The sequence below is a fragment of the Hevea brasiliensis genome, chromosome 6, assembly GCF_030052815.1.
Source record: "Hevea brasiliensis isolate MT/VB/25A 57/8 chromosome 6, ASM3005281v1, whole genome shotgun sequence".
In the NCBI taxonomy this organism is placed as follows: domain Eukaryota; kingdom Viridiplantae; phylum Streptophyta; class Magnoliopsida; order Malpighiales; family Euphorbiaceae; genus Hevea; species Hevea brasiliensis.
In genome coordinates, this window is record NC_079498.1 from 5,931,424 (window position 1) to 5,947,296 (window position 15,873).

A 15,873-nucleotide genomic window follows, 5' to 3' on the forward strand; every position below is an offset into this window, starting at 1 on the left:
GAGTGCAATAAAAATTTTATTTAAGTTAATATATTAATTATTAAAGATTTTTTCTGTTAATATAATAGGACCATTTTAAATTTCTTAATTTATTTAAAATTATATAGAGTTTTCACATAATTTTCTTTTAAAATATAAATTTTATTTTATTAATAATTATCATTAGATTGATAAAGTCTAATTTAATGATGTAAATAATAAAATATAAATAAATTAAATTTAAAATAAAATATCCAATAGGAAACATTGTATTTACATTAATTATTTACAAATAATTTCAATATTATTATTTATTTTTATTAAAATTTATTTACTTATATAATTTTACGAGATTTCTATAAAATCAATTCATGTTTTTTATCCACATAGAAAATTTCAAATAAAATTTCAATATTAATTGTTAATATTAATACCATATTTTAGAGATGTATGATTTTATCTCAAAATTATGAAATATTGAGAATTGAGCTCGTTTGTTTTACAGAAAATATTTTATTAAAATAATATTTTCTATATTTTTAGTATTTAGATACTCGAGAGAATAGATCAATAAAAATTATTTTTTAGTCAAAGAAAAAATTAAGTTATTTTTTTATTTTTTAAATTTTAATAATTTAATTAAAATGTGAAAACACTTATATATATATGAAATAAATATATACCATTAATTTAATATTGTAATGAAGTAAAGAAAATAATTTTTTCAAAAATATATTTTAAAAAAAATATTTTTTTATATATAAATTATTTTCTATAAAGCAAATGACTCTTAATATACTTTTCTTTTTCTGTGAAATACATGGTATATTTGATATGTAGTGTACTGTTGTAATATTCAATCAAACATTAAAAAAAATTTCTAATTCTTAAAAACAATTATATATTTTATTTATGGATTGGAGAGAATTAAATGTGAGATAAATCTAAAAATGAGTTAATAGGAATAATAAAATAAAAAAGAAATTAACATGTTACTCTTATTGGGAATAAACTTTCATATTTTTAATTTCACTTCCCAAATATAATATATTTTCAAGGAATTTATTTTTTTGAAAAATATTGATATAAATATGTTTGGTATAAAAATTAATTTTCTAGGAAATAGTTTGTATCTAAATTATAAAAAATAATAATGTTCATAAAATAATTTAAAAAATAATAAATTAAATGATAAATTAGTAAATTCATTATATTTAACTAGGAAAATACAACTTATTAAGCTCCACCTAAGTAAGTTACTTCCCTTACGCGAGTAGAATGCTCTGGTATGCACCCAAGTGAATATATATCCAACCAATAGAAAGTTAATAAACTATAAATTTAAGTAGGTCCTATTATAATTTTAGATAAGATAATCATAATTTTATATAATGAGACATACAAATTAATTGAGTATATATATTTAGATATAGATAAGACTCGCTCATACCAAAAGCAAAAAAGTTTAAAGAAAAAATTATAATATTATAGAAGATAATTAATAAATTAAAGAATCAAATTTTGAAGTAAATTTTTTATTTCTCTTACATTACATTATCACTTTTACATAAAATTTCTTATTTATACCATTAATCAATTTAAAAATGTACCGTTGTACATCAAGCACCATTCTTATTGATTATTTCTTGTTTTCTCCTGGTCATGAAACATGACGTTAACGATGAACATGTACTCCATGATGTGCCACTCTGTACCATAGCATAGGATTTTCTGAATTTTTCTTTTTCATTGTCAGCATATCATATCCAGCACTACTATGCATTTGACAATTTCGACTTATAGCAACCAAATTTCAATTTCCTACAACATACCCAAATCCCTTTTTTTTTTTAAATGTCTACTTTGGCACAGAAAATGGAGAAGGTATAGGCATATCAATTATACAATTAATTAGGGCTCCATTGAACGGAAAATCATATATTTTATATATAAATTATTATGTTGAGTTTATTATAAATTAAATTTAAATAAGAATTTCTCTTATCAAATTGTCTTAAATTTAGCTTGTTTCACGAAAAATATTTTCTTGGAATATATATATATATATATATATATATATATATATATATATATTACTTTTTTTAGTGTTTGAAACACTAAAAAAAAAAATAGTCAATGAAAAATATTTTATTAGTTAAATAAAAAATTTAGTCATTGTTAAGAAAAATATTCTCCACTCCATTTATTTTATGAAAAATAATTTGTATATGAAAAATATTTTTTCATAAAAAATATTAAAAATAACTTATATTTATCTTTAATTAGAAAAATATTTTCTTTTAACTAATTTCTCTGAATACCTCAAAAGTTAGAAAATATTTTTATATTTTTCATAAAATAAATAGAGCTTCAAAGGGAAAATTAAATCATTTTAACGGAAAATGACTTATTCCTTTTTTTAAACGAAGAAGTTATTTTTTATTTTTAAAATTTTGATAATTTTATTAAAATGTGAAAAATATTTATATGTATCTGAAATAAATACATATCATTAATTTAAAATTAAACTAAATAATAAAAAATATTTTTATAATTTAAAAAATATTTTTTATATATAAATTATTTTTTAAAAAATAAACAGAGCTTTTACTGTAAATAGGAGAGTTTCTTAGATTAGGAAATAGGTAGGTCTCTTAACTCCAACAAAAACTTAAATTCAACTATTCTCTCTAAGAAAAAAGAAAAAAGCAAAAATTTGTATATTATATTGTTTTTCACACACAAAATAGAAAAAAGGTGGTTTACTTTTTTATATAAAAAATTTTTAAAAAATAGAGCCGTCACGATTTAATTTATTAATTCTTGCATTATATGACATGCAATAAATAATACATTATTACCTCAATAATTACAAATATCAAAGTATAGGATCATTAGTTCAATAGGGGATAAATTTTAATAATTGTTCCTGAACTTATATAGTTATAATACTACGATACTTTAACTTTAAAATGTAATATAAAATCCTTTAAACTTTCAAATTTTGTACAGTAAAATCCCTCTGACTTTCAATTACTAATTTTTCAGTTAAAAATTAATGTAAATAGCTCCCGCATGATACTTAGTTAATATTTATCTCTTCTCTCTTATGCAAAGTATAAAATTACTCTCTTTACGCATGAAAAATTATTCTGCTTATAGAGAGAAAAAAATATTTAATTTACATATGGCTTGAGAGAGAAAAGAGAAATACTGACTAAGATCCATGCTGGAACTATCCAGATCAGCGTCTAACTGAAAAACTGATAATTGAAAGTTATAGGGATTTTACTGTGTAAAATTTAAAAGTTGAGAGGATTTTATGTTACATTTTTAAGTTGAGAGACTATAATATTATAATTAGATAATTTCAGAGACAGTTGTCAAAATTTATCCCTAATATTGGTACTAGTTGTGTTCAAATTTGCATAAAATGCAGTAAAAATGTTAATTAGTCGATAATTTATTTTTTTTTAAATAATAATTTAACAATACCTTGTGGTTGTTATAAATTATATGACATTTTAATAATAATTTTTTTTGTTTACTTACTTACATTTACCAACTTAATAAGTGGTGGTAGGTAAAATACCTACACCAAATTTTAGTCTGTGTATTTTTCTGTAATTTTAAAATTTTATTTTTATTAACCTTTACAATAATTACCAATAAATTATTTTATTGATATTATTTAATATTTTATTGCTAACTTTGCCCCAAATGTTTGACACCAATTTTATTTATGAAAAAATTTTATCAGTAACTTTTTTTATCAATAAATAATCAGTAATATAATTACTAAAAATTATTTCACATTTTCATTCTTTTGGAATTCCTATTATTCTATTTATTTAATAAAAATTTAAATTTATTAAATAAAATTTCAAGACAAGAATTTCAAAGAAAATGTGATGAAAATTCAGCCGCCCAAAATTATTCCACTTCTAACTCAGTTATGTTGAAATAGTTTTTATTTTGAGTTAAAATTCAATTAAAATTAATTATATGTACCAAAAAAATCCAGCCGCCCAAATAAAAAACATTGGCAGCTTACACCTAATACCACTCATGAAACACATAGACACAGGTCCTTGCTCAGTTGAAACAAATTGTTATTATCATTATTATTATTATTATTATTGTTATTACCAAATGTAAAAACAGAATATATCCTAGAAGCCCCATAAAGAAACAGTTGAGTTTGTTGACTGGGACAAAAGGTGGCATCATTTCCCTTTTCTTTTGATGCTTTTTTCTTTGAGTGAAAAGGGTTTAGTCATTGTCAAACTTCAAGTAATTCTTTGGACATTAATTTATTTAATTAATTAAATTGTACTTTTCTTCTCTTTCCCACAGCCATTAGCTACCTCCTGTGGGCGGGCATCCCACAAGTTGATCAATAAATTCCAAAACTACATACTCAATCAAGTCTCTAAATCAAAGCGTGTATTTCGGGATTCCGTTGCTATTAGTCGTATTCCTACGTGTTTCCAGAAAATTATATTCTACAATTATGATATATAATTTTTTTGTCTAATCCCACGCATCATAAGCTTTAGCAAAACTTACTATTAAATAATTAATATTTATATTTATTATAGCAGATGAGTTCAGATTTTACATATTTTAATTTATTTATATAAATATTTAATTAAATATAAAATATATATTTTTTATAATAATATTTATAAATATTTATATATTTTATTTTATATAAAATAAAATTTAAATATTTTATAGAATTATTAAATTTTAAAATATAAATTATTAATTAAAATATATAAAATTAACTTATTAAAATTTTTTTAGATGATAATAATTGAATTTAAAATATATTGATTAGTGCAATTAAAAATAAATTCCAAAACCACAAACTCAATCAAGTCTCTAAATCAAAGCGTGTATTTCGGGATTCTATTACTATTAGTCACATGCCCACGTGTTTCCAGAAAATTATACTATACAATTATGATATATATAATATTTTTTCCTAATCCCACGCATCATAAGCTTAAGGGAAACTTACCATTAAATAATCAAAATATATATTTATTTTAGTCGAATTCTTATAAATATTTGATCTGATTAAATTTTAATAAAATGTATTTAAATAATATAAAATTAAATTTAGGATGAATTTAAATTTAAATAATAATACTCACGATGAATTCGAATTTCACATATTAGGTATCTGTTATTTTAATTAATTTATATAAATATTTAATTAAATATTAAATATATATTTTTTATAATAATATTTATAAATTTTTATATTTTTTATTTTGTATTAAATAAAATTTAAATATTTTATGAAATTATGAATTTTAAAATATAAAATTATTAATCAAAATAATTTTTATGTAAATTATTAATTAACATATATAAAATTAATTGATTTAATTTTTTAAAATAATGATAATTAAATTTAAAATAAATTGATTTATATAATTAAAAATAAGTTTTAATTAAATATGATATATATTTAAATTTTAAAAATATTAATTAAATTTGAATTAATTAACTTAATATTTAATAGATTCGTCCTGAAGTTTGAAATTTAAATTTAATGAAAATCAAATTAATTAAAGAAAAAAAAAACACTTGCGTGTTTTGAACTTAGGAGTGGTGTTGATATTCTCCTCTCACTAGCTATTAGCCACTTATCTTTTTTCTAATATTTGTTTGGTTGAAAAAAAAAAAAGTGAAATTATAATTTAAAAAATTAAATTGAATTTTTTTATGCCTAAGAATGAAGATAATTCAATCAATCAAAGCACAAGTACAGCTGAATTTTCCAACCGTACGCACTTGTACCTTGGCCTGCATTTCTAGAAGATGATTTGTCTATCACTCGATAAAGACGGCACCGTTCGAGTTTTTCTAGTCAAAGGGTTACCATACATCACTTATGAAAAGCCGCTATTGCCATTACGGTCTTATTATTTGAATATTATATGAGTACATAAAATAAATAAAGATTTAATTTTGATGTTGCTTGAATCAAATCTTAAACCGGTTCAAAAAATTTACTTTGCTATCTGAATAAAACTATAAATCAGTATAAATATTATATTATTTATCTTATTTCAATAGCATTATAAGAATTCGGTAAAAATAATTTTATATTAGTGTTTGAAGAGTTTTTTATTATTTTATTTAATTTTTTATTATGCTAAATTTTTTTCTCTTATATCTTACTTATGGATATAAGTATAGTAAAGTCTAGCCTATTTTCTTTATATGATATCAGAGTCTATTTTATTTTAATATTGACTTATTCATAAATGCATTTGTCTGTAAATTTCATTCTTCAGATATTTATACCTAGACGTGAAGGGGTATACTATCTCATATTAATTTGGAATAAGGTGTTTGTGCTATATATAAGATTTGAGCAAATCTTCTCCTCTTGAGTTAACTTTTAGAATAAAGTTAGATATGGTCTATATTTTTTACAATAGATTTTATAGTCAAATTACATGAATTTTGTATCAATATTCTTTTTTCAGTATTATGTGATTGTCTTAAATTTGTGTATTTATCATAACAAATTTTAATTTTAATCTAATAAAATTTTACTTTTATGTGAATTCCACACAAATTTTCAATTAAACTAAAAACATTCAATTAAACTAAAAACATGTAAATACATTTTTATCTCATTATTAGATTAGTATCATTAATTTAAAGACTTATTAAACTTACCATGCTTTACTTAAAAAAGAAGTAAAGATTTAGACTAATTAATGAATTTTTAAAATAATATTGAAAGTGGTTTCAAAATTGTAAAAACAAAAAATTAAATATTTAAAATGTATCTCATAAAAAAAATTATCAAATACAATACACTTCATTTGAAATAAATTATTTGTAAGAAAAGAATTTAATTAAATTCTCATACAATTTTTTTTAATTTTTATTTTTTTAAAATAAATTTTTTAATTTAAAAATAAGTAAATTGTTTTATTTAAATATAAAAATTAATAAAAATATATCAATTAAATTAAATTTTTATAAAATTATATTTTCTAAACAAGAAGATAAAGATATTATTATTTTCAATTCATTAGCAATAAAAAAATACATAATAAAAATTACGCTTAATCCACAAGATTTGAGTTGATAACTAATGTGGAATTTTAGGGGAAATTAAAGGAAAATTATTTAGAAATTAGAATAAATAATTAAGGATAAAAAAAAAGGTGATTTGGAAGCAAAGAGTGTGAAATGAGGAAGCTTACAATATTAAGTTAATGCACCGCGTGGATTTACTGGAAAGACACCACTTCGCTACTTGTCCTCCACGTCTCTTTCTCTCTCATCTTCCTTCTTCGTCCTTTCTTTGCGGAAACTTGCTTCGCTTTCTCACTTTGCTTTTTATACTATGAGCACTCGATCAACCGTCCACGCTCTTTTCAATCACGTGCAACTCATACAACCTACTTTCTCTACACGCCCTGCTGCGAGCATAATAATAATTAAAATTTTGATATTTTATTTGTTTATAAAAGTTTTTATTAAAAATAAATAAATAAAGAAAAAGGATTGATTAAAGTTAAAATTTTGGAGGAAATTAAAGAATGCAGTAAAAAAAATTAAATTTAAAAAATTATTATAATTTATTTTTTTATTTTAAAATTAAGAAATTTAAGTTTTATTATTAAAAAATTAATTAAAAATAATATTTTTATTATTTAATAATTTTTTATTGTTTAGAAATATTTAAATAGTTATGTTAGATTATAATTATGAATTAATTAAATAAAAATAAAGTGTGAATTTTAATTTACAAGACTTCCTTGTCGAAGCAACAGCGTATCTTCTCAGGAAAAGAAGAAGCAACAAGGAAGTAAATCTATCCACGCGCCTGGCGTACACGGTTGGGATTTTTGTCAGAGTTGTATTAATAATAGTATAATTCTAGAACTGTCAGGTTAAGGGAGACTAGCACTGGCTCACCCCATAGGACCATCAGCAACGCGGTCACGTGAACGTAACAACTACGGCGGCTACACTCTACCCATTAACTTCCCCGCTATTTACACGAACGACCATCCCAGCCCACTTCCTTGTAGACTTGGACTATACGAAGCAAAGGGCAAATCTGCCACTTCGTATTACGTCAGTGCCTTAGTCACCACCATCCGCTAAAACAATCCTCTATATAAACACAACTCCCGTCTCTTGCTTCCATCAGATTCAAAATCAGCCAAATTAAAAACCTTCACTTTCACGTTATTTGCTATTCTTGTGTTAAGTAAGTTTAGATATGAAAAGATATAGAGAGGAAGCTGCAGGAATGGAGACCGCCATGGATATGGCCAGTTGCTTGATGCTGCTCTCTAAAGTTGGTCAAACTGATGAAACCACTGGTCGTTTATTTGCATGCAAGACATGTAACAGGAAATTCACATCGTTCCAAGCATTGGGTGGCCACCGTGCAAGCCACAAGAAACCGAAACTCATGGGAGATGATTTGCTCAAACTACCCAGTTCACCCCCTAAGCCTAAAATTCACGAGTGCTCTATATGTGGCCTTGAGTTCCCCATTGGACAAGCTTTAGGAGGTCACATGAGAAGGCATAGGGGAAATAATAATAATACAGGTGATGGGTTGGTGACTCAGTCTCTGTCACCAGTGCCAGTTATGAAGAAATCGACAAGTAAGAGAATTTTGTGCTTGGATCTGAACTTAACGCCGATGGAGAATGACTTGACATTGCAGTTGGGGAAAATAGTGAAGACTCCTGTTTTGAATTGTTATATTTAATTAGTTAAGACTTTGCACATAGAATTTTGTATTTATCAATTTGGTAGTTAGATTTTTTTTTTTAATTCAGATTTGTTAGTTTTTCTACTTACAAAGAGTCTTAAACAAACTTTCTTTTTCCCCTCACCAAATCTTTCTTTTTCCTATCCTACATGCATAGTTTTTTTTTTTTTTTTTTTTTTTTGTGATCTCTTAATTTTTTTTATTATTTTGCAAACTTTTAATTATTAGTTGGATTTAGTATATAGATTTATCCATATATTGATTCCTCTGAGAATAAATGGATAGTATACTCCTAATAAAAATCAAATTCTATGAATTTTATATATTTTTTTTTAATATTAGGAGGAGATTACATCAGTGAGATATGAAATTGGTATCAAATCCTTAGCAATTTTCATCATTGTTATTTAGTTAACCATCAATTCACTAGTACATATTTCATTGGGGGAAAGTGGTGTATTATTTGAAGCAACAATCATAAGTATTGGAGGTGGCAACTGTTTTGCATCTGTGTGAATTTGATTGGAAAGTGTAATTTGGTTGGAATATAAATCAAATTCAATTGGAATTAAAATCTGGAATCAGGATTAGAATTTATGTTAACTAGGGCAAGTTTGGTTGGAAATATAAATTAAACTCAATTGGGATTAGGATTAGGATTGGGAATAGAATTAGAATTTATTTTAGGATTCAGTTAAAATTTATAATTTTATTTTTTGATTAATTTGACTTTGATAAAGACTTAAATTTAAGATTTTATAGTTTTAGATACTACATTTCCATTAAGCTAAAGCATTTCTAGACTTTCTCACATTAGTATTCTAAGTTCTAACCCTAGTCACCTCTCTATATTTTCTCCCTTCTCTCTCTTCTTTTTTTCCTTATGAACTCTTTGGGTGACTACTTGATGCGTAATGTCACGACCCAACCTATGGGCCGGATCGGCACTAGGACCTGGGCCAACCTAAAGCCCCCGAGGCCCATAATAAGCCTAACTTTTCCTCAACCCAATTCTAAGGCCCATTTGGGCCCAATTTCAAGAATTCAACCAGACAGAGTCGGGCTATAAAATGGACTATTTAATGGGGAGTTTTTGACTTGCCCGACCTGTAAATACAATATATAATCATTTGAGGAGCTCAGCTCACCCTCCACATAATCAAATGTCATGAAAATAAATGAGAGCTCGGCTCCTTCATCCAATTCAACATACATGCTTTTAATAAGTTTACAAGTCCAACATGGCAAATATTTTATAGACCCAAATCAAATAAATATTTCTAACACATGCAAAATTCTAGGAGTTAACAGAATTATACAAACATTACAAATATTAATAGACGATCTGCGAGGGAGAGAGGCAGGTTAGAACTCAACAAGAAATCTCCTGTCTCCTGAAAAAATAAGGTGAATAGGAGTGAGCGTTCGACTCAGAGAGTAAAATATCAATTTTAACCATAATCTCTATATCTAAAGCTAATGCACCATATGAAGGGAAATGCAACATCGTCATAATTTTCATACAAATCACATCACAAAGGGCAATTTTGAGCACTCACACACCCGATAATGTCAAACAATACATATATGGGAGTTGATCCCCTATACAGTCCTCTTAATCCAACCTCTGCCAGCGAAGATCTCAAGCCGAACTTTCGCTTAATAAACCAAATACGGGGTCCCAGCGAAGATCTCAAGCCGTGTCTACCCCGAAGGATTAGGTCCCAGTGAGTATCCCTCAAGCCTAGGTCCTAGCGAGTATCCCTCAAGCCGTGTCTACCCGTCCTATCCATATCCAGTACTATATCACACGCATGCCAACGCACGCACACTGCTCCAAATTACCACAAATAACAACCATGGCAATTCATCAATTAAGAATGCAATATAAAATATGCCGAATATTTAACTACATAGATATATACATATAAGTGATGTATGAGCATGCCTGAACATATAATAATATTGAAATTATAATTAAAATTAATATTTTACTCACAGACTTAACCGCAGTCACTATGCCGGCTGGGCAGAGGAGGAAGGCTGTCCCGGCTCACCTCACAATTTTATGACAATTATTTAATAAATTTTACTCAATACAAACTGAGAAAAGATCAAAGATGTTCTAAGTCGTGCCGAAAATCCGGCAGAGTCTCCCTTATATTTAGGACCTACCCAACCTGCAAAAGGGCTTAAAACGCACTTCTATATCCACAAACCATACACCCACAGCTCAATCACATCACACAGCCCCTCCTGGGCCCATCCAAACAGTCATCAATCATAATATGTAAAATTACAGTTTAGTCTTCATAATTGACCGTTTTGCAAAAACTATCCAAATAAGCTCTAAAAATTCTAAAACTTTGCTTCGCGATCTTTAGCAATATTACTAAACTAATTCAAAAGGAATTATAATTTTCTAAGCTACCACGAATATTTTATGAATTTTTAATCCAATTCAAGCACTAGACAATTAAGAAAAAGTAAGGTTTGGGTTTACCTATGCCGATTCCGACCTCGGGAACGCGCTCGGGACGTTTGACAATGGTAGGGTAGCCAAAATCTCGACCCAATTCCAAGACTTTTTCGGTAGCCTGTCTGTCTGGCCGGAAATTTGCAGACCCGGGCAACCATTGAATTTTGGCTAATTGAAGGTACCTACACGAAGCCCACAACACGGAGGTTAGTACAAAATTTTTACGAAATTTTCTAAGTTCATTTAGTACTCGAAAAAATATTACAAATTTTCGTGAGACCCACCGAAAAACGGTGTTGAAAAATTTTAAAATTTATATTGCCACGAAGCTCTCAACTAGTGGAGCACTTTGATACTCTTAGTTTTCTCGTGAGGTTTACGATTTGTGAGAAATCTAGCTCAAAAGTCGAAATGGGCTAAAACTTTCCGAATAAAAATTGGGCAAGCCGCTCGATGGATTTTGATGTTCTTGGTGTCTATGGAAAGCTCTCGAGGTGTAGATGTGTTTTGGCACAAGATTCGGCCCAAACGATGGCCGGATCAGCCAGATTTTGGCTGGAAAGCCGAAATGTCGCGCTGCGTGAAGGGGAGATTTCGCACACGTTTTCTAGCTGCCTGGAGCGTCAATCGACAGTGGGAAGGGACTGGGGCGGCGCACTGGCGAGTGTGAAGGGCTGGGGTGGCAGCGGCGCGGCAAGGGGAGGCGAGAGGAGAGAGAAAACGGGAGAGAGAGGAGAGACGTCTGGCGTGCGGCGGAAGGGAGAAGAAAAAGAGCTGGCTGGTCCGATTCGATAGGTCCAATCCGATCAGGTTCGATTTGATCGATCAGATTCGACCGATTCGATTCAGGATATAAAATTTTAAATTTTTACTCTGCCTTGGGACCGAAAACGAGGCCCAAAAATTCAGAAAAAATTCTAAAAAACTCAGAAAAATTCGTAAAGTCCAAATATAATTAGTTTTGCCACGTGGTTTTTAAAATAATTTTTTTGAAAATCATTAAAGTTTTATATTTTCGGAAAATCGAACCCGATTTCTAAAATTTAAAAAATTTCAAATAATTTCCTAAAATTTAAATAAAATAAAATATTAATATTTACTCACAAAATAATAAATTTAAAATTAGGGGTGTTATCCATAAGCAAAAGAAGCAGAGAAGAATTTACCAAACAAGAAAAATTAGAAATGAAATATTATTGATTCAGTGGAAGAATCAAATAAAAAATCACACTGTACAATACCTATCTTTATATAGCACAATCTACAATTACAAAGAATCATCCAAATGCAAGGTGGCAACTTTCACTCGATTCTCAAGGGCTATCCTCCCAACCTCAAAGAAATACTTTGATCTCAATAACCACCCCTCTAATTCCTCACCATCAAAGCGAGGAAACTCTATTTTAGTGGTACTTCCCCATGGCTTGCCACCATTACCAACATTCCCTTCTATTTGCCCTTGCTCAACCCTGTTCACTAGTTCTACAGCTTCCACATCTGGTTTACTCAATCCAGCAATTAAAGATTTGAGCTCTGGCACCATATCTTGCAACCTAGCTTCCTGCCGTCACTCAAATTCAAGAACCATGGAAGCAACTCTTTTCTCCATTCTTGTGATCTGGTACCCTTAGTCATGGCTGAAGATCGACTGCTCCAATACCAACTGATGTGTAAGCAAAAAAAGTAGAGAAGAATTTACCAAGCAAGAGAAATTAGAAATGAAATATTATTCATTCAGTGGAAGAATCAAATCAAGAATCACACTGTACAATAGTCATCTCTATATATCACAATCTACAATTACAAAGAATCATTTCTCACTCAAGTAACGGACCAGGTAACAACCTAACAACTTCTCCTATCTTAGCTCTAACAACCTGACCATCACAACTGAATGCACAATGAATAGTTGAGCTACACCGTTTTATTAAGCCATTTATTAACTCGTTGCAACGATGGCATATCACTTCCCATGAGTATTTTTATCGATGGTTATTCCTTCCCTTTTTTTTGTACTTTTTAATATTTATTTTATGTTATTTCAAATAATATCCATATATGTGTCCTTTTGAAATAGATTTGTGTTTGTTCTCAAATCTATTCTTATTAACAAATTTGAGTTTTGTCTTATCTTGGGAGTATTTGTTGTCCTCTCTTGTATGAGATTTGGTATTTCCTCTATTGTAAGAATTTATTATTTTCTCCATTACGAGGATTTTTTTTTCTTTTTTTATTATGGAGTTGTTAGCGTTTTGGAGACTACATTTTCATTAAGCTAAAGCTTAGCTAGACCTAGTCACATCAATATTCTAACCCTAGCCATCTCTCTAAATTCTCTCTCTTCTCTCTCTTTCCCTTTTTTTCCCTTTTGAACTCTTTGGGATGACTAGGAGTAAGTATTTTACTACTTTTTGCATTTTTTAATATTTATTTTGTATTATTCTCAATAATATCTAGATATGTAACCTTTTAAAATATATCTGTATTTGTCCTCAAATCTATTATATCTATTATTATTGATAAATTAGAGTTTTATCTCCTCTTTTTGGAGGATTTATTGTCTTTTTTTACGTGAGATTTAATATTTTCTTATTTGCAAGGATTTGTTACTTTCTCCCGTTAATTGTGAGGATTTTTTTCTTTTTTTGTCATGGAGTTATTAGTATTTTGGGTAACAGTAAAATGATAGAAAGTGTAAATTTTATCTTCATGAGGATATTAAAGTCTGATGGTTTATAGATCGGACTCATAAAAAGATAATGGAATCAAACAGTGGTTGTAGAAACCATATTTTATCCGAACCAATAATTTTTTTAACAAAATTAAAAACAAAAAATTAATTAAAAAAATATATATGTACAAAAATGCAGTTTTATTAATTGAGTTGTTATTTTCTCTCTTTACTCTAATTCTAATTTTAATTTTATTTAGTTTTTATTTTAATTCTAATTTTTCTAGCTTACTTAATCTTGATTATTTTATTATATTTTATTTTATTTTATTGAATTTTTTATTTTACTTTAATTTTAAATCTAATTTTTAATTTAATTTTAGTTTCTTTTAAAAAAAAATGAATGAAATTCTTTTAATTCTGACCTTTAATTTTATGGGGATTTTATTTCAACCATTAGATTTAGGATTTTTATTTTTAGAAAGTTAAAGAAAAGAGTAAAATTGTTTCAATTAATCTCACCCTTAATTTTCATTTTAACTTTATTTCTTAGCCATTATATTTTGAAGAATAAAATAAATTTGATACTTTTTAATCCTAACCTTTAATTTTTCTTAGGGTATAATTTCTACCCTTAGATTAAAATTAATTAAAATAATTCTGTACAATTTAATCCAAGCTGCCCATTTATTTCTTGTAAAACCAAATTTAAACCTTATGATCAAATAGTGAAAATGACAAAAATTGGCATAAAATGATCTTAGAGTTTAATTTTAGACCATTGAATTAAAAATTAATTAAAGCATTTTGTACATTTTAATCTCAGCTCTTTATTTTTATAAAGATAAATATAGATTAAAAAGTAATAAAACAAAAATGTGCCCTAGTTAATCCTAGCCATTGAATATTTTAAAAATTAATTTTGGACCATTAAATTAGGAGTTCTTTAAAAAAATAAAGACAAATTTTAGTATTATTAAATCCTAGCCCTTAATTTTTTTTTTCAGATATTAAATTTCCACCAATTGGATTAAAAGTAGTTAAAGTAAAAATAAGATAAAATTAGTACCATTTAATCTTTATCATTTATTTAATTTGATTTAATTCATTAAGGCAAATTCTCAATCTTTGGATCAACGTAATAAAACAAAATAGTCCTTATTTTTACTTCTTTTATTTGGAACCCTTGGATCAAAAAATTGGTTAAAGAAGAAATGGCAAATTTTATACCTTTTTAATCCTCACCATCGATTTTTTTTTTTTTTTAAGATTAATTTGAGACCCTTTGATCAAGAGAAATAAAAAGCAAAGTATACTTTCAAATCCTCAACCTTCTTTCTTTCACCCTAAATCTCCGCAGTTGATATCATGACATTTTGTCCTCTATGAATTGGCTGTATATAGAAGAGAAATATGATCCTGAGCAGACCAAAAAATAAAAAAAAAGCTCGACTCTGTTTTCTTAAAATCAAAACGCCCTTCCTTTGCCATTTCAATGAGATCCATTGACCTTCTCTCTTCTTCACCATCATTTACACCTAGATCCATTATCAGTTCTGGACCCACTTCTTATCAATTCAATACTTGCATACATCCCATTCTATTTTAGTTTTCTACACCCAAATCTCAACTGTACCTCACCTCCTTCACATCATATCCAACCCCATTAATCTCTATATACAAGGAACTCGCCCCACAGTTCCTACTCATTTTCTGTGATACACCAACACTACTGCGCTACAACATTTTTTTTGGTTCATCCCTTCAGTTTCGATCAACTCAACACCACCCAGCTCCTTTTTGTTGATTTTGTTCGCAATTCCTTTCCTTTGGCAGCATCGGACTCGTTTTTGGTCCACTCTCATCTCACATTAATCGCAATAGAGCTTCCTCCTTTAGGAGTCCCTTCACATTCATACAATTTCAATCTTGCCTCCACCTACGACTTCGCCTCTCACGCCAAGCATTGCT

General features: G+C 27.4%; 1 protein-coding gene across 1 annotated transcript; it reads left to right on the forward strand.

Moving 5' to 3' along the window:
- Window positions 1-8,157: 8,157 nt before the first annotated feature.
- LOC110645509 (zinc finger protein ZAT12) lies at window positions 8,158-8,880 on the forward strand. Its single transcript, XM_021798710.2, has one exon. The coding sequence runs from the start codon at window positions 8,249-8,251 to the stop codon at window positions 8,747-8,749; it is 501 nt and encodes a 166-aa protein (XP_021654402.2). The 5' UTR covers window positions 8,158-8,248; the 3' UTR covers window positions 8,750-8,880.
- Window positions 8,881-15,873: the final 6,993 nt, after the last annotated feature.

Bases quoted from the DNA above. Each gene is read 5' to 3' on its own strand.
- LOC110645509 (XM_021798710.2), top strand. From the start codon at position 8,249: ATGAAAAGATATAGAGAGGAAGCTGCAGGAATGGAGACCGCCATGGAT.